Below are 19,800 nucleotides of genomic sequence, written 5' to 3'. Positions count from 1 at the left end.
GGTAAATGAGACTGTCAGTTAAGACACCTGCCCAAGGTCACAACTGGTGCCAAGGACAAGTTTTGAGGTTCATCTGGCACCAAAGTGTATCACTGATGCTGCCCACTGCTGCGATTGTGGCAGCAAAGATGGTCCTTGCTAGACTTCCCGCCCTGTTCTAGGTCATTGGTGAACATTAACTCACTAAATCCTCAAACTGCCGCTGAGCAGGCTGCTTATCATCCCCACGTCACAGACAAGAAGACGGATAACAGAGAGGTTAGGTATCTTGGTGGAGCCAGATACTCCCCAGCTCTTGGGCTCCTGAACTGTGTGTGGTTTTTCATGTCTTTCCTGACCCACCACCAGGCAGAAAAGGGTGTAGGAGAAAACAGGGTGGGTGGAGGAGAAATTGTTCTTGGCAGAAGAGAGAGCAGGTACAATGGCCAGAGTGAGGGAGGAGCCCATGAAATGGCCAATAAGAGCAAACACAACAGTGTGAATTTGGAGGTACAGAATTCTGGGGATGGGTGAAGGGGCAAGAGACCAGGACAGAAAGCCACTAGGGCCATGTCCAGAATGAAGGGAGATGGGTCTCCTCCGATGGGTGGAATGGGCTTGGTGCCTGGCTCTCACTGGGTCTTCGGCACAGGCTGATTGGCATGATCAGGGCCTTGGTCTCCCACACCAGCCACATAGCCCAACAGCACAGAGAAGCAGCATGTGACTTACCATGTCCCCTTTCTCTCCCTTAGGTCCAGGAGCACCCAGTGGCCCAGTGGCTCCTATGTCTCCCTGAGGGGATGAAACCAGAAGTAAGCATTGAGTTAGCTGGGGATAGTTCTGCACTCAGGCTGCCCACCACCAACCTTGTCTGAATCCCTAGGAGCAGCTGATGCCATCTCTGCCAACTGCACGGTGAGGCCACAGTCCTACCCTGGCAGAGGGCGGGGACCTAAGTCACTCAAACATTACTCGCATGCACCACCAAACCTGGGCACTTGAGGACAAATCCCAACCACCCTCTAACCCTGTGTCAATTCAGTGCCTGGCCCTTAGCAGGTGCTCAGTCGTGATGTGACAGGTGGACTCAAAACCAGGAGAGGCAGGAGGAGGGGACCCAGAGGGAGAGAAAGAGACAGAAGTGGGTCAGGGGAGATGAATGGAGAGCAGAAGGGGGACAGAGGAGCCCGGCAGATGGAATCTAGTGGAGAAAGGGAAGGAGCAGAAGTGGGGGACCCAGCTATCCCCAGGTTCTCCACCACCACACCTAGCCCCTTCCCCAGGCAGCACACTGGGTGACACTACACACTGGTGTGGAACTTTCCCACTCCCTGACCAATCCAATTGGCACCTTGAGGACTCGGTTTTCCAAGACAAACAGTGATGGGAGAAGATGGCACCGTGGGGGATGAAAGGGGGGAAGGAGATGGCCCATGACTGAGAATGGGGGCCCACAGGGGAATACCTGGCTTTGTATGACTATGGAATTCACCAATTCTGTACACAAGAATTTTATGCAAATGAAATAAATTTTAAAAACCCAATTTCTTAAAAATGTCTGGAGCACATGGGCTTGCAGGGCCTTATGGAGTATTAACTATCCCTGGAGGGTTGGATCTGTGAGAACAGACTTGCTCTTAGCTGGGGTCTCGCCATCTTGCCCTTGCACACTTAAGAACATTCAGTCTAAGGAAAGGAGTCTTCAGCAGTTGAGCGACTCACAGGTCCAAATCTGACACCTCTGGCTCTTACCCTAGCCTTTCAACCAGCAAGAGGGCCAGAGGCGAGCAGGACAGACATCTAAAGCCCTCTGTCACCCTGACAGCGTGGAGCAAGGGCTACACAGGCCACAAAGGGCATCTCCACCATGCCAGTACTGACCTTCAGACCAGGGAGTCCCACGGCGCCATCTGCGCCCTTCTCGCCCTAAAGGAAGACAGACAATCAAGTAAGCCTCAGTTTTCATTGTCCCCTTCACACATCATGAGCTGGTTTGCCACCCCAGGCACTGAGAAGCCAGCCTTGAAGGAATCCAAGTACTGACCAGAGGCTGGATAAGAGAACTGGCTGACCAGTCAAGAGCCCGGGTTCTTTGAACTGCAGACCTACCTAGGAAACTCTGAACATGGCCTCCAGAGGCGGGCATCGGAGGGTACAGAGAAACAAGCAAACCCAGGAGCAGAAAGACCAATGCACCAGCCCTTACTGACACCTGGAATCCCCAAATACCAAACACAGAGGCAGAGAGTGGATTCCAAGGCTGGGAGTGGGAGAATGGGGAGGGACACATTTGTCACAGGGCACAAAGTTTCAGACAGGAGGAATAAATGCTAAGCACAATTTGTTAATCAGCTTGATTCACTCATTTCACTTTTTTTCTTTTGGTGCCAGCGATTGAAACCAGGGGTGCTCAACCACTGAGCCACATCCCCAGTCCTTTTTTTTTTTTTTTACTTTTTTATTTTGAGACAGGTTCCCACTAAGTTTCTTAGGGCCTCACCAAGTTGCTGAGGCTGGCCTTAAACTTGCAATCTTCCTGCCTCAGCCTCCTGAGTCATTAGGATTACATGTGTATGCCACTGTGCTTGGATACCCATTCCAAATTGTATACATACATTATAGCATCCATTTGTGCCTCACAAATACATGCAACTGCAATTTTTCTATATCAAATGTAAACAAATATAAACAAAATGCTTTCCATGGACTATTTTTTTGCCCCAAAATATGTCATCAATTCAATTAAAAAGAAAATTACATTGGCTGCTATTGGTCCATGTCATTATTCTTCACTAAAATACAAAGCACAACATGTCTATAAGCAATTTCTCAAAGTAAACTGTTCAGTTTTTTAAATGGGAAAAATGATCTTGTTACTGGATTTAAAAATGTGATCTGCAGCTGGTGACTACCTGTAAGTACTCCATACAGGAGACAAATACTACCTGGCTCATATGATTGTTTAGGTGGATCTATCACCCCATTAATGAAGGTGACCCCACACCCATTCCCACACATGCTCCCTCCACTAACAGCCCACACTCTGGTCACAGCTACACATGTGACTACTTCAGGAGCACATAGCTTCCAAGTGCATTCACAGAGGACCTCTGTACCTGCAAAGGAAGAGTAATAATTTTGTGTGTACTTGACCTTCCAGAGTGTCCCCCACAAGGCCTTGGACACATTTATGCTCACCACAATATTGATCATAGGGATATAAGCAGACCCAGAAGGCACCGCACTGGCCTTGGTGAGTAGTAGACAGGTTTGGCAAACCAAATGGAAGGTTTAATCCCTTGGAACAAAAGCCAGGCTGTGGCCAGGGCTCTGCCCCAAGGAGAGAACTCTGACCACCTGGGCCCCTGTGCTGTGGTTCTCATAGAAATGCAGATGGAGGCAGGCTTCAAGAGTGGATTATGAGGTGCCTCTACCTGACCCTTTCCCACCTTCCCACCTACCTGTGTCTGGGAAGCTCTGGAGCAGGCCTGATGGTAAACTCCCAAGGGTGAGCCAGGTGTCTGAGCTCCTGGTTCCCTAACCAGACTATAGGATTTTTGAGAGCCACAGTCTGTCTTAAAAGTCTCCATGTGCAGGAGGATGTCATGCACATAGTAGACACTTAGGTCTAAGGTCAGAAATAAGAAATGATGGGCTGAATAAAGAATGGGTCACTGAGTGATGCCATCCAGAACGTATGGCTGACACTGCGTCCGCTGACTAATGAGCTTCAACAGCAGGACCTTGTCCTGCCAAGAGGAAGAGAGGGTGTGCACCTTTATCCCTCCCTCCCACTGTCCCTCCAGCTATCCACCCATCCACCCTTCCAAACACTGGCCATTTATCCATCCATTCAGATATCACTGAGCAGGCTTCTCTAAACCAAGAGAAGCAGTAGTCCCCCAAAATACAGACATGTAATGGTTCAGGGTGTGTCCTCCAGAAGTAGGACTTATGGGAGCTAAGACCAGGGGACAGCATGGTCATGGTTCTGGCAGGTGGAAGTCAGGGAGAAGAAAGGGACTTAATGCCTTGGAAACAGCAGGTACTCAGTAAAGACTGCCTGGGTGGATGGTGATAATTGGAGGGAAGGAGGGGGGAATCAGCAAGGGTTCCTTGGCCCTGTCTTAGAAGATCAGGTGTAGTCAGAGAGAGCACCCAAAGGGTAGAAAAAGAGTTCCAGGTCAAAGCTGCTCCATATGCCAATGCCAGAAGGCAGGGAAAACTGCAGCCCCTCCAAGGAACCATCACCTGGAAGGGGAACATGTGGGATGAGGCTATTTGGCACCTGGGCCCCAGCATGGGTCATGCAGGGTGGAAGAGTGGAGGCGTGTCCTGAAACCACACCAAGGAGATCACGGAGGACTAGAGAGTGGGGAGCCACGGGAAAGGGAAGCCAGGACTGCTGGACCCCAGACTCCCCTCCTGAGGTCCTGCCAGGGCATGGCCTGGCTCTGAGGGGAGCTGTGGCCTGGGCAGAGCTGGTTTGGCTGAGCTCCCAGTCTGTGCATGGTGGCTAGAGATTAAAACCTCTCCAGACCATTGCCCTTCTCACTGCGGGTTACAATGGCAACAGGATTCAGAAGGATTGGGGTTTACCCAGCTGCTTCTGTTATGTTGTTGGCCTGCAGAACCAACCCACAGACCTGAGCAGATCTGAGCCGCCTGGCTGCAGGAGGAGCCAGCCCCCTGTGCTGTGTGCACACACCTTGCTCCTTCCTCTGTCTGTTCCACTCTAACCTGGGCATCAGGTTGAGGCTCTTAACTTCATCTGTGACACCCAAAAGGCCCCAGCTTGGGGCACAAGGGGATGGCTTTTGGTTAGGCCTTTGGCAAACTGGGCCAGGGATGGGCAAGCCCATTTGACTTAGAGTTCCTAAGGACCCTTCCTCCCTAGGGTTTGGCCCCCTGGGGTCTGGATTTCTAGGTAAAGCAAAAATAAAGAGGGAGAATGTGAAAGCTAACAGAGGAGAGGAGAGAGGGAAAGGGAGAATATGCCAGGACACCTTGCCAAGAGGACTATTAAAAACACATCCCAAGTGTGCCTGCACCGGCGACCTATAACCACATTTCAGCCCCAAACAGAACCATCGCATCCTTCCTCTATGCTGGCCTGTTCCTGGCAGGTGCAGGTGGAGCTGGGCACAGTGCATGCTGAGGTCAAGGGCCCTGGGGTGGTGGTCTAGCAGACTCCAGAAACCTTCCTTGCACAGTTCTACTTTGGTTTATCCTTTGTGAATATGTTTTGGTTCTCTCAGCTCCACCAGTGAGAAACACTTTTCTTATCAAGGGCCTCTAGTCTATTGAAAAAGCAGACAAATCAGAGCCTCAGGCACATGCGGAGACATAGCCCAATGGATGGTGGTAGTGATGCTCCTAGAAATGCACTGCTTTTCGAAATTGGAACCAAATACATTTCACTGTTATACACAGAGTCGGATTATAGAGTGTGGCTGATTAAAGGAATCGTTGAGAAGAAATTGCAGAGCATGCCCAAACCCTCACTCATGGTCCTGTTCTGGGTCTTACTCAGCAACATATCTCATTGGACTTAGCTGCACATGAGTGGAGAGGACACAAATCAGAGCCAGAGAAATCCCAGGACACCATTAATAACCTTAGGAAAACATTAATTCGAGCTGGGTCTGAGCATCTCCCCTTCTGGTGAATTCCAAAATTTAAAAACAAAAAAACAGGAGATCCAACAAACACGAATAGTGTTCTGGCTGAAAGCCATTGTGAGCCTGGGGGCATCCTAACGCAGTGACCAGATGCATGATGGGAAACTCCCACCTCACTGCCCCCGTGGTTCTGAGGACCAGCCCTGCCCCACTCTTCTCTGGGGCTGCAGGCTGGGAACCAACGGTAGACTCCGGGTGCATGGTACCTTTTCTCCAGGTGGGCAGGAGCAGTTGATGGTCCTCAAGAACCCAATCTGCTCACTGACAGGGGTGGATGGTTGCAGCGGTGGAGGCGGAGGCTCTGTCACCACAGTCACCTGGCACTGGAAGGAAAGGCCAGTGGGTCAGAATCTGCTTGCTCATCCCACCACTGCTCCCTGGTGAGGGCCAAGGTCTCTAAAGCTTCCAAGGAGCCAGGGAAGCGAAGGGAACCAGACGACCGTGAGGATCCTGAGTATGTGGTGCAGCAGGAGGCCACGTCTGTCTGACACTGGGTTCCTGGCTCCTGGAGCCAGCCAGGTCTGACCAGTGCAGCCTCAAGCCCTCCTCTGGCTGACCGGGAAACCTGCAGGAACCACTTAACCCTTGAGCTTCAGTGTTCATCTGTGAGATAGGCACAGGGTGTTCTTCACAATATCATCAGAGGATTTAATGAGACAAATGGGAAATGTCTCCTCGGGGTCCTGCACCTGGTAGGGGGTGTCTGAGCCTCACCACCTCCTCCTCTGTCTTCTATCCTCTTGCACACTATCATTTCTCCTCCTCTTCCTTTCTTCCCTCCCCTCTCTTTCCACAACCACGCCCATCACCGGTACACCACAAGGGTGCTGAGACAGGCAGCGACCATGCACTTACTGAGCCAGTCAAGTGTGGTGCATTGTGTGTGGATTGTACCCTTCCGCACCAGAAAGTGGGCTCCACCCCAAGTCCCATCTCTGGAGAAAGCCTTGGAACTAGGATTTGGTTCGGGGGGAGCACAGAAAGGGTGAGGTGGTGAGTTACGAACTGCAGCAGATCCTGTAGGGAGGGGCCAAAGGGGCCACCTCTGGTCTCTGGGGCCATCTATGTCCTGGCCTCCCTGACCTCCCCAGGGCACTGCAGCCTCCCCAGCTCTGAGCACTGGTGGCACGGAGGATTGGCCACTGCCTGGGACACCTTCCAGACTCTGCCTCCCAAGCTCCCCAAAGCTGGGCTTCATCACTTGATGGGCAGCTTTGGGCCCCCCCCCGACTGATGGCCAGACTGCAGCAGCCCCCTAGAGGACCTGTTTCACTCAGCTCCCCGAGCCCCATGCTGTGTGGACAGGAACCCCAACACGAGCACCCAGCTCCCCACACACCCATCCTGAGGGCCAATGCCCCCCGACCCTGGCTTCCCCTTCCTAAGCCCCTGCCCAGGAATCTGCCCACCGGTCCCGAGGGGATGTCACAGCAAGTCTCCAGCTCCGCGTGTCTCGCATCACAGTAAATCACAATCCGCTGTAAGTCAAACTGGAAAGGAACGGGGAGAGCCAATGAGTTTTAGGGGCCTTGGAACCCAGAAACCTTCATGGTGCCCAACAGGTCCTGCCCAGGCCCCACATCCTCCTCCGGGGCCTGCCCACCCTGAGTTCCACTATAGGACTTCAGAGGGAGCCTAAGCATCATCTATGCATCTACCCCCCTTCTAAAGAGAGAGTCCACATGCCACATGCGTGGGCCCACCCTCCTCCCCTCCCATGTCACCATGACTTCAGGTAAGAAGGCCCCACGATGCAGCTGCACCAGCTCTGAGAGTTGTGCACGCTGCTATTTCAACCTCTCTGGGCCGCTCCGCTCTGTAGGCTAAGTGAAGCCCTGCACGGGCCCCAGCACTCACGTCAATGGGCACGCTGTCATACAGACGCTTGCCGATCACAGTCTTGCCCTGGATGTCGATGTTCTCTCTCTCCTGGATGGGCAGCGTCTGCACCAGTGCACAGTCGATGTAGAGGGAGACATTCTGGGCCTGGATGCTCAGGGCCACCTTGTGCCAGTCTCGGTCAAAGAGGTCGCTGACCCGGGGACCTCGGAAGACCACCCTGACGGCATCTGTCATGGCACCGACGGCGCTGTACTCCACAGCCCTGTTCTCACCGTCCAGCCGGATGGAGACCTGGGAAGAGGCACCAGAGACTCCTAGAGCACCTAGTAGGTGCCTTTGGCTTCATGGGACCATGCAACAGAAGTGCAGGGGATGGCAGAGGCCGGCCCCATCAAGCTGAGTCAGAGCCTCGCTGTGACTCCTACCTGCTCAACTGCTGTCTGACCTCAGGCCAGTCACGTCACCTCTCTGAGCCTCAACTTTCTCTTTGGTGCAAGGGCATCAGGAGCTGCCCTGAGCCCCAGGTCAAGTGGAATAACCACTCATGTCAGTCCAGGGGCCCCAAACTCACCTGCCTGGAGGGGCTATGCAGGTAAGAGAGGCTTTGTGACAGGCAGGACAACTGGTGCGGTGAAAGCGAAGTCACAAGACCACCCAGAAATCCCAGCTAGCTTCAGGGTCTCTTACAACCCTAGGTGGGCTAAACCAACCCTGTTGTGTGCGGTGCTGGGTACCAGACTGGCTGTGTCTGTCAACCAACACTGCCTGTCACCCTGAAGATTCGGTAGGAGCTCCAGTGGAGTCAGCCCCTTGGTGGCAGAGGCTCCTCATCTGGGTCACTGGAGAAGCCAGCCTGTGCGCAATGCCTCTGGCCGAGGGCCAGCTTGGAAGAAAGCTCTGCTTGTGTTTGCTCTGTAAGAATGAATGGCTGAACACGTTCCCAGCCGCACGCTCATTTCTTCATCCTCTCTACAGAACTCGCGGAACATCCTCTGTGACAGGCAAGTCCAGCAACAATGGACCCGAGGGAAACTTCACTGGGGCGTGAACGTGGGGGACGTGCAGTGAGAATTCATGGAGTGGACGAGTGGAAGGGCACATGCCCGCTCCTCCTCCGTGGCGTCCGTCTTCCTCTGCCCTGACCCGCCTGCAGGCTCCCTGCACCCAGAGTCTAATCTGCAAGGCTCCACCCCTTCAGCTCCTGAGCCCTTGGCCTGCAGTTGAGGTTAGCCCCTCGAAGCCCACTGGAGCGGAGATCAAAGGGCAGCGGGAGAAAGGGGCGGCCATCTGTTGCCCCACCTCCTGGCTTCCCTAGGCCTCCAGAGTGGCCATTCCTCCCTGTGCCATGGCTCCTTGGGGGCCCCCTGCTCACCATCTCACCAGACACCCATCTTCCCGGGTAGCAGCTTGCCCAGAGTTCCTGCTGAACCCCTTAACACACACCCTGATCCACATTCTCACCTCAAACCCTTCCTGCTCCATCCAAATGTGCATTAGGAATTTGGGTCCCCTAGGCTGTTGGCTGCCTCACTAACTCAAACCAGTAAGTCACTTTAGAGCTGTGTGGCCTGAGGCAAGTTATTTAACTGCTCTGTACTGCTTCCTCATCTATAAGATGGGAACAGCATAGTACCTACTTCCTCAACCTGCTGTGAGATTGAAATGAAGAAGTATGCGTGTCAACAATGAACACGGTACTGCTGTGCCAGCACTGTTCCAAATCTTGGTCAGATAACCTGAGCAAGTGAGTTCCGAGACACCACTGTACCCAACCCTTCCCCAGTGGACACAAAGCAAGTGGACCCTGAGGTCCCCAGGCATGCTGACTTGCTCACATCTGCAAAGCACGCGATGAGATGTCAGCATGTGGAATCTTCCTCATCTCACGTCCACCCGTTTACTCTCTGCCTGCCTCACTCTTTCTCTCCTCTCCTGTTCATCTCTGCATGGGGGACTCCATAAAAAATGTAGTGAATGAATGAATGAATGAATGAACAAGTGCACGCAAGTCCCTGAGGTAAAGGAAGACCCCCTCTGCAGGGACCAGCCGCAGCCAGCAGGACACAGCCCAGGACTTCTGGAGGCTCTTTCTGGGCACAACCTGGCTTCGGTATAGCCCAGGAGGACCATGGATTAACTAACGTCTCACTTGTTTATAATCATGGATAGGGCAAAAACAGAGCCCCATCTAATACTCTCACACTCCTAATAGGCACACTCGAATGCTCTCCTGACTAAACATGGTCTTCTCTTTCTTCAGAATAATTTCACAGGCTTCACCTGTGTCCCTGCCACCTCCAGGGCTTCCTGAGGACTTGGTCATCCCATGGATGTTTCAATCTCCGTCGGCGTACAGAGCAAGGAAAGGCACCCACAGGCCCACGGAAGCCTCGTGTCTACCAGCACTCACTGGGTGGCTTCGGGAAAGGCACCTCTCAGACCCATCAGCCAACCCTATTGGTTCCATCTTCAAAGCACGTTCTGAGTTTGGTTATTTCTTCCCATTCCTCGGTCCCTGCCTGGTCTGAGTGAGCATCACCCGCCTGGACTATGACCACAGCCTCCTCACCAACACGTCCGCCCCCAAGCCTGCACCCGCCCAGAGCCCACTCTGCAACACGAAGCCCCACATGCTTCCTCTCCGCTCTGCAGCCTCCTCTCCAACAGCCCCTGAGACACATGGGCCCTCTGCTCCAGCCACACAGGACCTTTCCCTTTATCATGTGTGGAGTGAGTGAGTGCCCCACACGACCAAGAGCAAAACTGTTAGCTTCGAAGGGTGCTTATTAACACCCAGTGAGGTCCGCAGACCCCGGCTCTATCCACAGGTCTGATGATCCTGTGCCTTAACCCCACGCTGCACGCAGCTCACCTCCTGGCAGGACCATTCCCTGTATTTGGCCAGCAATTCCCAAAGGCACAGAGGTGACCGTGTGGGCAAATCCAGCAAAGGGCACTAAACCAAGGCTTGCCTAGGGAAAGTGAACCGCCAGGTGTCTCTCCAAACATGAGCCACAAGACTTTCAAGGTAAACTCATCCTCCGCGTGGCTCTACAGTAACACCCCTGCTCTTTCCGGCAGAAGGAGGACAGGATACCGACGGGGCAGACAGGGATCACACGGCTCTGCAAATGCCATGAAAGAGAACCCAGACAGGGGGTGGTGCGGGCTCACCCACAGGAATGTCATGGCAGGCGCCCAGTCCCACCAGCCAGACCTGAGAAACTGGAGAGGCAAATTCACATAACAGGAGACGCAGAAGGACGGGCTTCAGTGAGCTGCCTCCCCTCCAGAAAAGTGGCCTCCACAGAAGAGTCTCAAGCCCTCCTTCCGCCTTCCACTCTTGGGAACCACTGGGCCTCTCGCAGTTACCCTGAGAATGTGCAGGTCTCAGCTGGCCAGGGATGCTGCAGAGGTCACTCGGGGCAGGCTTACGGCCGGGCCAGCTGAGCACATAGTGCAGAGCACAGCACGGGGAGAGCACACCTGGGTTCCCATCTCAACTCCTGTGAACCGTTAGGCAAAGTCCTCATCCCCCTGTGGCTCCATCTTCTCCTCTGTGAGAGGCGGACAGGAGAAGCCGCTCAAGGCTGGGATGAGGACTGAGTGCGTTGAGATCACCCAGAGCCATCTCTGGCCCCCACCAAGAGCATGCGCATGCTGGTACCCAGAGTGTGCCCTGCCAGATCCGGCTCCAGTCGCAGGACAGGGACTGGCTGCTTTGGAGGAATCGAGATGATCGCGACTATGTATCTGTCGAATCACTTGAGTGTGTTTTGGGTTTTTTTTAATCCCCACACAAAAATTTAGACAGTGCCCTCCAGCTGAAGGTGAGGAGCATCTGCACCAGGCTCCGCTTCCAGGAGAGGACACAGAGGTGGCCCGTCTGCAAGCTCTGAGAATGAGAGGCTTTGCAGAGAAGGGAAGTAGAACTGCTTTCATCTCAAGCCAACACAGACTGTGTGATGGCTTTGACTTTGAGATTTGACTTTCCTCACTGAGCTACGTGCCCTGGAGACACCAGAGGTGGGCGAAGACAAAGTTCAGAGCTTCGGTCATAAGAAACCCTAAGAAATCAAAGAAAACCCACTGCATTCATCAGAAGGGACCCGTTCCTGACAAGTTTTTATTATGTATCAGAACTATTCTGGATAATGTTTGCATATGTCATTTTATGTGACTCTTCTAGCAACCATTCGTGGCAGATAGTCTCTGTTTTCCATTTTCCAGCTGAGAAGCAAGATTCAGAGCAAGTTTGGTCCCAAGGGTCACACTCAGAGAGGAGTGGACACAAGGTCCCACAGGTCTATCTGACGCTGGCCCATCTCTTCTGCTACATCACAAAGCTGTGTCACTCATGGCACAAACACAGAGCTGTTGGCCACCTCTCTGCCTGGGCAGGGTCCCTGAGGACAGGACCTAGGTTCTCTTCCCCGGATGATCCAGGAACGCAGGTCATGTGACTGTTTCCTGAAGGTTCCCTGAGGCTCTGCACACCTGACCCTCTGCCTCTCTAGGTCCAGGACTAAGATCCTGGAGGAAACACAGTGACAGATGCCATCCCCAGGGAGAAGAAAGCAGCGAGCGCTGGGGCCCTTGAGACGCACTGGCTGCCCGTACCTGCGGAATGCCATACTGGTCGATGACCTGCCAGATATACCAGTCTTCTTTCCGAGATGTTTTCCTGAGTCGGAAGGTTGTGACGAAGGCATATTCATCGGGAAGACCCTGGGGAAACACGTCCCTGGGGAGAAAGACAACACGGGGCTTAGCAAGGAGAGCAGGGCTGGCAGTGGGAGCCCACACGCCTGTCACCCCGAGTCCTGCCAACCCAACCTCCTGAGTATTTCTACACCCACCTTCTTGGCCTACAAACGCTGCTTCTTCCTGAGGTCAGGAAGAACTTCTGTAGACCTGAGCTGGTGTCCCTGCCTGGCCTTCCCACCCCTGCCCTCGGCACCCTGCAGCACACCCTGCAGTCACTCCGTGGTCGCTGTGACTGACCATCAACAAGGAATGCCAAGTGGCCACTCCCCCAGGACCAAGTGCCCTGGAGACTCCTCACCCTCACCTCTCCCTGCCCCGCTCCTTCTCAGAAGGCAAGACCGCGATGTCTTACACTACTTTGTCCCAGGACACCACGGTCACAACATCTGTGTCCCCCCAAAATTCACGTATTGAGACACTAACCCCAAGATGGGGCTTTGAGGAGGTGAAGGGATCCTGAGGGTGGAAGCCTCATGGGGAGATGGGGACTTGTGAAAGGTCCCATGGAGCTTGTTCACTCCTTGCCTCACGTGGGGTGACAGTGAGAAGACCACCATCTGTGGGGATCAGTCTTACACTCCCTGGCCTCCGGATCTGGGAGAAAGGCATTTTTGTTGTTTCTGAACCTCCTGGGAAATGGCACTTAGACTGAGGCACAAGACACCCTCTGCTCTCCCTCAGGCCCTGGCTCAGCCCACTGTGGGTTACCCTATCACCTGGAGGCGTCCACAATTCCCTGCTCCACCCTAGCCAGTCCCAACTGCCTCTCGTCTTCCAAATTCAGCAATGAAAATCGATAATTTTCTCCTTCGAGCACCCAGTCATTCAGCAAGATCCGAGCCCCCAACTCTCTGTGCTCCCAGGCATCCTCAGCCCACTGTCCTCCATCTCCGCCCATCCCACACACCGAGGCTCCTGAGCAAACTCCCGGCCTCTCAGGGCAGCTCCTCACCCCTCACCCTCTGGGATAGCAAAGGACCTGGCATAGCAAAGGACCTGGCATCCCTGCTGGTAGCTGGTGATCTCCTCCACCACAGGGTTCTGGGAAACCTGAACCACACATCACTCTCTCTCCATTTGCTCAACTCATGGCCACCTGGCCTCTTTCCCTCCGTCTCCCCACATTTTCCTCAAGAGGTCCCCAGTGAGGAAATACTGACAAGTCACTGTCCCTCGGCACCTACCACAGAGCTCAGAGTGTGTGCAGGCAAGCCAACTTTGAACACCGTCAATATTCTGGTTCCGTAGAGAAATCCGCTCCCCGTCCATAATGCAGGGCCTGTGTGATTTCCCCAGAGGAAGGTCCCAGCAGCCCTGGCCACCTAGCAACACCACTGGACCCACTCATTAGACGACCAGAGCATTTCTTCTACCCGAGGTGTGACACACACACACACACACACACACACACCCTCCAGCTCCTCCAAATGTTGCAGAGGGAAAGTTCCCCAGGTGGAGACCACAGATCTCTCCTGGACACAAATCCTCTCAAAATGAAGTTTAGCTGGCTTTTCTGTAGTGTTTTTTAGATTCAATAAATCACTCACAGATGATCTCTTTGATATAAGATCCTAAGATTTAATTTAAAAATAAGTATTGGTTGAGGGCTCGATGCAGGCCCAACTGACCTGGGATGCACAGGTCACCTGTCCCGTGAAGAAATCACACAGAAGAATTTGATGCTCACGCTACAGGTGAGGGCACAGCAGGGCAGAGCCCCCACCCGGGGGGCCTGAATGTGGCTGACTGCACCTCCATTTGCATCGCCACTGGAGGAGGTGGAAAGTGTCTGGCCAGACAGCCAGGAAGGGAAGTGGGAGGCAGCCGGGTTCCTGGTTCTCAGATTTGCAGATCCTCAGGGACCCTTCATTCAGCTGTAGAACCTGTGGCCAAAGACTGATCCTCTCGGAACCTTAGTGCACACATCTATGACAGGAGGTGGCCCAGCAGCTGTTCAATGTCAGTCCCTGCACTGAGATTTCACCCAGGACCACTCCCAGGCAGAAGAACATCCCATCACTCACAGCACTTGGGAGACCCCAGAATTCAGGGACAGCCTTGCTCACTGCCCACGGGGGAAGACAGCGTTCCCAGTGTGTCACAGACACAGACTTGGTGGCCGCAAATCTCCTCCTTACTTCCTCAGTGAGTCCAACTCTCTCGTTGTTTTCTTTCTGAACAGACTCTCCTCTTTTAAGTACATACACACACACACACACACACACACACACACACACACACACACACATATCCTAAGAAAAAGTCAGTACAGTCAAGTGGGGAGCCCTTGCCAGAATGTTCAGGAAGGAAAACGTCATAATCTAATCCTTTCCATATGAACTTAGCAGATTATGGGGCAGCAGTGCCAAGGGCCAGGATCTAGAGCTAGAGGCCCTGAGTGTGAGGCCCACTTCCTCTTCCCACAACTGTGAGGCTTTGAACCAGTTCCTGCCTCATTTAGAGTCTCAAATGTTGAATAGATAAATGAGATTAATGCCTGCCTACTTTATCTCATTTTATTGTAGTGAGAAATAAATCAGATAAGACACATAAATGCCGTTTGCTTATCCAACAAGAGATCAAAAAGCATACATGTTGAAAGTGTCATCCCTTTTCAAGATGAGTAAAATTACCCTGCAGATTGTGTGTGTGTGTGTGTGTGAGTGTGTGTGCATAAATTTCAAAGCTTTAGAAATTAATGCAAACTTTTTCTTCCTTAAAATTTCAGAGCTTCGTGGGCTTGATGTTGTTTCTGGAATTTTGCCATTAAAACAAATGTGAACCATGCAGAAAGTCCTTTTTAGGACAACTGTGAACATAACATGAGCTCAAGTCCATTATCCAGGAACCATATCCCACCCAGCACCTAAAGCAATGTTCGGGTTTGGCTGGTGTGGTGGCCCAAGCCTGTGATCCCAGGACTCAGGAGGCTGAGGCAGGAAAATCACAAGTTGGAGGCCAGCCTCGGCATCTTAGCGAGACTCTCAGTCGCCTAGCAGGACCATGTCTCAAAATAAAAAGTTAAAAGGGTTGGGGACATGCTCAGTGGTCGACCACCCCTGGGTTCAGTTCCCAATAGCAAACCAAAAAAATAAAATAAAATAAAACATTCTATAGATGAGGCAACATTAAGAAGTGGGAGGCTCCTGTTGGGCCCTTGTTCAGATTTGAACTTTCGCTTCCTCTCTTCTCCTTCTCTCCCAGTCGCACTCTCCTGTGAGGAGAAGTTAGACGAGGCTTTTTCTATTTACAGGGCCTATGGCTGGGGAATCGCATTGGGGTCTTGATGTGAGGACGAAGCCTAGAGTCCACCCAACCCCTGCGCTTGCCACCTCCAGGTCAGCAAGAAGCCAGGCTCTGGAGAGGAGGGGATTGCCCCATTAACTCTCCTTGTGGTCACCTTGTGGAACACAGGCGCTGGAGCCACAGATGAGGTGACCCAGGCCACAGCTGGCATATGGAGGAGGCTCACTGAGCTGAAGGACCGCACGTACAAGTGCGAACCCCGACCTGACGTGCGGGCACCTCCGCTGGCCGGCACCGGCAGGGCAGGCACCATGGCTGTGGCTCCTGACTCTCTCGCTCAGCACAGATCCGCTGGTCCTCGACTCTGGTCCCGAGCTTCCCCAGGGGGCTTCGGACTGTGTGAGGGGAAGCGGCCTGGGCCTGTCTCTGAAGGCCAACTGCACGGCTGATTGACAACAGCAAGTGTGTGCATGTGTGGTGCAGGAACGCAGGTCGTGAGCAGAGTGCCCAAAGAGGAGCTCAGAGACAGTGTCCTGGAAACTCCACGGCGAAGCCCTCTCTGAGGGAGGAGGAGAGCAGTGGTCTCAGGTGGGGAAAGACATCAACAAAGCTGTGGGATGGCAGGTGTCTGTCAGGCTGGCAGGACGAAGACAGGCCAGTGGTGAGGGAGGTCAGGTGGCCAGGTCTCACAGGGGCCATTTGCTTGGAAGCAATTAAAGAGTTTTAAGATGGAGACGGGGTGGCAGCATGCAGCATCACTTCTACTTTCAAATGATCTGTCTGCAGTGAGAAAAACTGAGCCTTTGTTTTGGGATCATGTTTAGCCCTTGACCAGAAACCCACTGGGTGTCAGACGCTGGCCAGACCTTTACACAGATCATCTCAGGGAAAGTGCAGGGCGGGGACATTGCCGTCTGTTGGAAAACAGAGCACCAAGGCACAGAGGGTGAGACCAGCCCCAGTCAACACGCAGCTGGGACTCCACTGGCCGGAACCGCTGGGTGACTCTAGGAAGGACTGTGTCCACATGCATCGCAGCCCTGGTCTGTAGGAGGTGCTATGTACCACTGACCTATAGGTTTGTTATCTAAATTGATAGAAAAATGTACATGATTACGCAAGATGTGTATGGAGCAATGGGCATAAAAGGACCAGAGAACTGTTAAGGTCAAGGACACTAGAAGGTCAAGGACACAGGTTGGATTTTCAGGTCAGAGGTTTCATCTTCCTGGGACCACTGAGGCACCACTGAGCAGGACAAAGCCCAGCTCAGCACCTGTGTGCCACTGTGGCTGCCAGTCCCTCTCCTGCCCCTTCCCAAGGCTTCCAGGCTGGGTCTGGAGGGAGATGTAACCACTCACTCTGTCCTCTGCACCACAGGGAAGGATCCCATCCGCACGTAGGAACTCTGTGCTCCGTTCTCTCTCCTCCCCAAGATTTCCTTCACACTGAACAAATCCATCAGGTCAAAACCTGTGCAAAGAGAAGAAATGGAAGTGAGCTCCACACAGGGACACTGTGAGGGGCAAGGAAGGCACAGTGCTCTCTGGCCTGCCACCCTGCCAGAGGACAGAGGTGCTGCAAGAATTGACATCCAGGGAAAACAGGACCACCCTGACAGAGGGCTCCAACACCCATCCCAGCAAGAAGGTGCAGGGGATGCAGCTGCTGTGCTCCCACAGGACATCCTGGATCACAACCAAGCACAGGACAAATGGGAGGCAGACAAATGTCTCCTGCCACCATGCCTGGCTGCTGCAGAAGCCCCGAGCACGTGCTAGCTCCACAGCAAACCCTCAATTGAAGGGCTTTCCTTCCTGCTGCTACAATATTTGTTTTGATTATAGTTTGGTAGCATTTAAGTTTCCCGACTTAAAGATATATCCCAGAGAAGAAGACATTCTTCAGGATCTTGCACGACTGAAAGGTGCTTTTGTTGGGTTTGTTTCCCCACATAGAGGCCCTGAGAGTCACTGTCAATGTCAAGTGATGTGACAAGCAGGGCCTGGGCTGGGGTGAGGGATGGGGTGTAACCTGCCCAGGCCCACATCTGCATCTGTGCGAGGCTGGCAAGTCCCGTCCCAGCAGGAGCCTCCAGCCCTTGATTGTAGAAGGAAGGCCACCGTGTCCACCAGACAGGGCTGCTGTGACAACTGGATAAGGTCCTGCACACACTCAGCAGACAGCCGGAAGTCCACAGAGCCGGAGGGACCAGACGCCGTCCACCACAGCACATCCCCAGCCACATCTCCCTAGGGGGGGATGCTTTAGCAAGCTGTCCAGACCCGTCTGGAGGGCTGATGGGTTTTGCAGACCAGCTCCTCAGAGGGGCCCGAGGACGACGCCCACGGTGGAGGCTGACAGCAGACACCACACCGACTGGGGACTGTGGCCTCGGGCCTGGGGCAGCTCTCCCAGAGTAGAGGGAGGCTGAGAGGACAGCCAGGATGAAATAGCAGCACAAGGCTTGCTATCAGTGGCACGTCACCCAGGACTTCACTCCAAGTCCCTGGCTCTCTCCACCATTCTAAGATGCTGCCATGAAAACAGGAAATGAGCTCACATGATAATGACCAAAGCCCCTTCCACCACCGAGATGGCTTATCCATTCCCGACCTGATTTAGAGAATCTGCTTGGTGTCGAGTCCTGAGGGAGGATGGGCAGGGAGGGAAGGGGTTTCACGCTGATGGGGATTTGGGGTTTTAGAATCAGACAGGGCTGGGCTGTGCTGGCAACCACGATGCCCTTGCTGTGTGGCCTCAGGCAGGTTGCCTGACATCCCTGTTCTCTGGTTTCTTCATCTGTTTAAAGGGGATTGTTCTGGAAGGTGCCTCGGGATTTCTGTGACTTGAACGACAGAACAGGATGCTCTCCCTGCGTGCCTGCCATACATCAAGTGGCCCGCAATGAAGCTTTTATATTGATCACTTTCTTGTCATAATGATTGCAGCTTCCTCTGCCACTTCCCCCAGAACACCCCACGGTCACCTGGTTATACGAGACCAGATTTCCAAAGAGCAAATTCAGCAAAGAGCAGTCGCCACTCCCAGCAGGGAAGAGTCCTGCGTGGATCCCGCGGGACCCCTGAGCTGCAGGAGACAGGCAGCACCAGGCGGAGGGAGAAACTCACTGAAAGACACAGAGGACGGCCTCCCCACTGCTCCCTCTGCACTTGGGCCAGCGCAGCCCCCAGCCCACGTGGCAGGCCCGTGGGTGGTCAGGAGGCCCCTCTGTGGAGAGGGGACTTGCGGCCCAGAGACCTCAGTCCACACGTGGCCTCAGGCAGAGGCCTGGGGGCCTGCAGCTCTGGGTGCCTAAGCAGCCCAGGAGGAACAGCTCTTGGGGCTGACGAGGCACCAGTGCAGGGGCTTGGACAACCCACCGGCCTGCCACGTGCATGGGCCCCGAGAGCCATCTTAGCAGGGGGCTGGAGAGCCCAAATCGGTGGGGAGGGCTGCCACTTGGGTCTGGAGGACCCTGGCCGAGAAGACCCTGTAGGGCCCTGTAGTTTGAGGTTCTGTGGAGCAACACCAAGTCCTTCACCAGGTGAAGGCACAGAGACTGCGAGGTGGGACGAGTTTGGGACCCGGTGGGCAGCATGGTAGCCTCCTGGGGGCTTCATTCCCAGTGACCTGGGTGAGGGGTGCCCTTAGCAGGCTGCAGCCCACAGGGGAGCCCCCAGGGCCACAGCTCAAGGAAATCTGCCAAGTCCAGAGGGACTCGCACCCAATCCCCAGAGAGCCAGGGACCAGGGCCCCGAAACAGGCCTGCTCCTCTGCTTCACGGCTTTGTCAGCTGTCACTAGAAGGTGCCACCTTCGTCTGAATTTCCCCTCAGCAGTTATATGTGGGAGAATTACAAAAAAACAAAAGGTTTTAGGCAAGCCGACCTCTGCCGTACTTTCTGGGTCCACTTTTATTGGCTTCAGTGAATGAAAAGGAAGGCTTGGCGATGACAAAATTTTCAACAACAAGCAATTTACTAGGTGGCAGCAAAGGGCACCCGAGAGAAAAGACAAATTGCCTGAAATAAATAAGAGCTGGGAAGGGAATTAGGTGGCGCGGAGCAAGGTGCCCTGAGGTAAGGCAACTGGTCAATGTAAAAGTCATCAGGGGCACCTTGCTGCAGCCGGAAGTCAGATAGGCAACTGGCAGTGTCCCCAGGATGCTCTGAGGTCCCACCCCCCATGCCAGGCACCTACTGTGCACCCCTCGTCCTGCAAAACCTGCACTGAAGAGAGAGCTTTAGTGGACAGGCCAGAGAAGAGCTGCACAATCTCAC

General features: G+C 53.7%; 1 protein-coding gene across 4 annotated transcripts in view; it reads right to left on the bottom strand.

Annotated features, from left to right (window-relative positions):
* The window catches only part of Col22a1 (collagen type XXII alpha 1 chain), a 231,258-nt gene that overhangs the window by 156,044 nt on the left and 55,414 nt on the right, over positions 1–19,800 (bottom strand). For 3 of the 4 annotated variants that reach the window (XM_078016656.1, XM_078016657.1, XM_078016658.1), the window contains exons 5-11: positions 16,880–16,991; positions 12,126–12,249; positions 7,521–7,796; positions 7,073–7,153; positions 5,870–5,986; positions 1,864–1,908; positions 712–774 (exon numbers count right to left, since the gene is read on the bottom strand). In XM_078016656.1, the coding sequence (XP_077872782.1) occupies positions 712–774; positions 1,864–1,908; positions 5,870–5,986; positions 7,073–7,153; positions 7,521–7,796; positions 12,126–12,249; positions 16,880–16,991 (818 nt within the window). Of the gene's footprint in view, positions 1–711; positions 775–1,863; positions 1,909–5,869; positions 5,987–7,072; positions 7,154–7,520; positions 7,797–8,076; positions 8,339–12,125; positions 12,250–16,879; positions 16,992–19,800 lie in introns of those variants that run through there. The other variant, XM_078016659.1, reaches the window with a different exon arrangement.

The sequence above is a fragment of the Ictidomys tridecemlineatus genome, chromosome 7 (assembly GCF_052094955.1).
Source record: "Ictidomys tridecemlineatus isolate mIctTri1 chromosome 7, mIctTri1.hap1, whole genome shotgun sequence".
Classification (NCBI taxonomy): Eukaryota; Metazoa; Chordata; class Mammalia; order Rodentia; family Sciuridae; genus Ictidomys; species Ictidomys tridecemlineatus.
The sequence above is the reverse complement of the archived record's forward strand: the minus strand, read 5'-3'. Positions and strand labels throughout refer to the sequence as shown.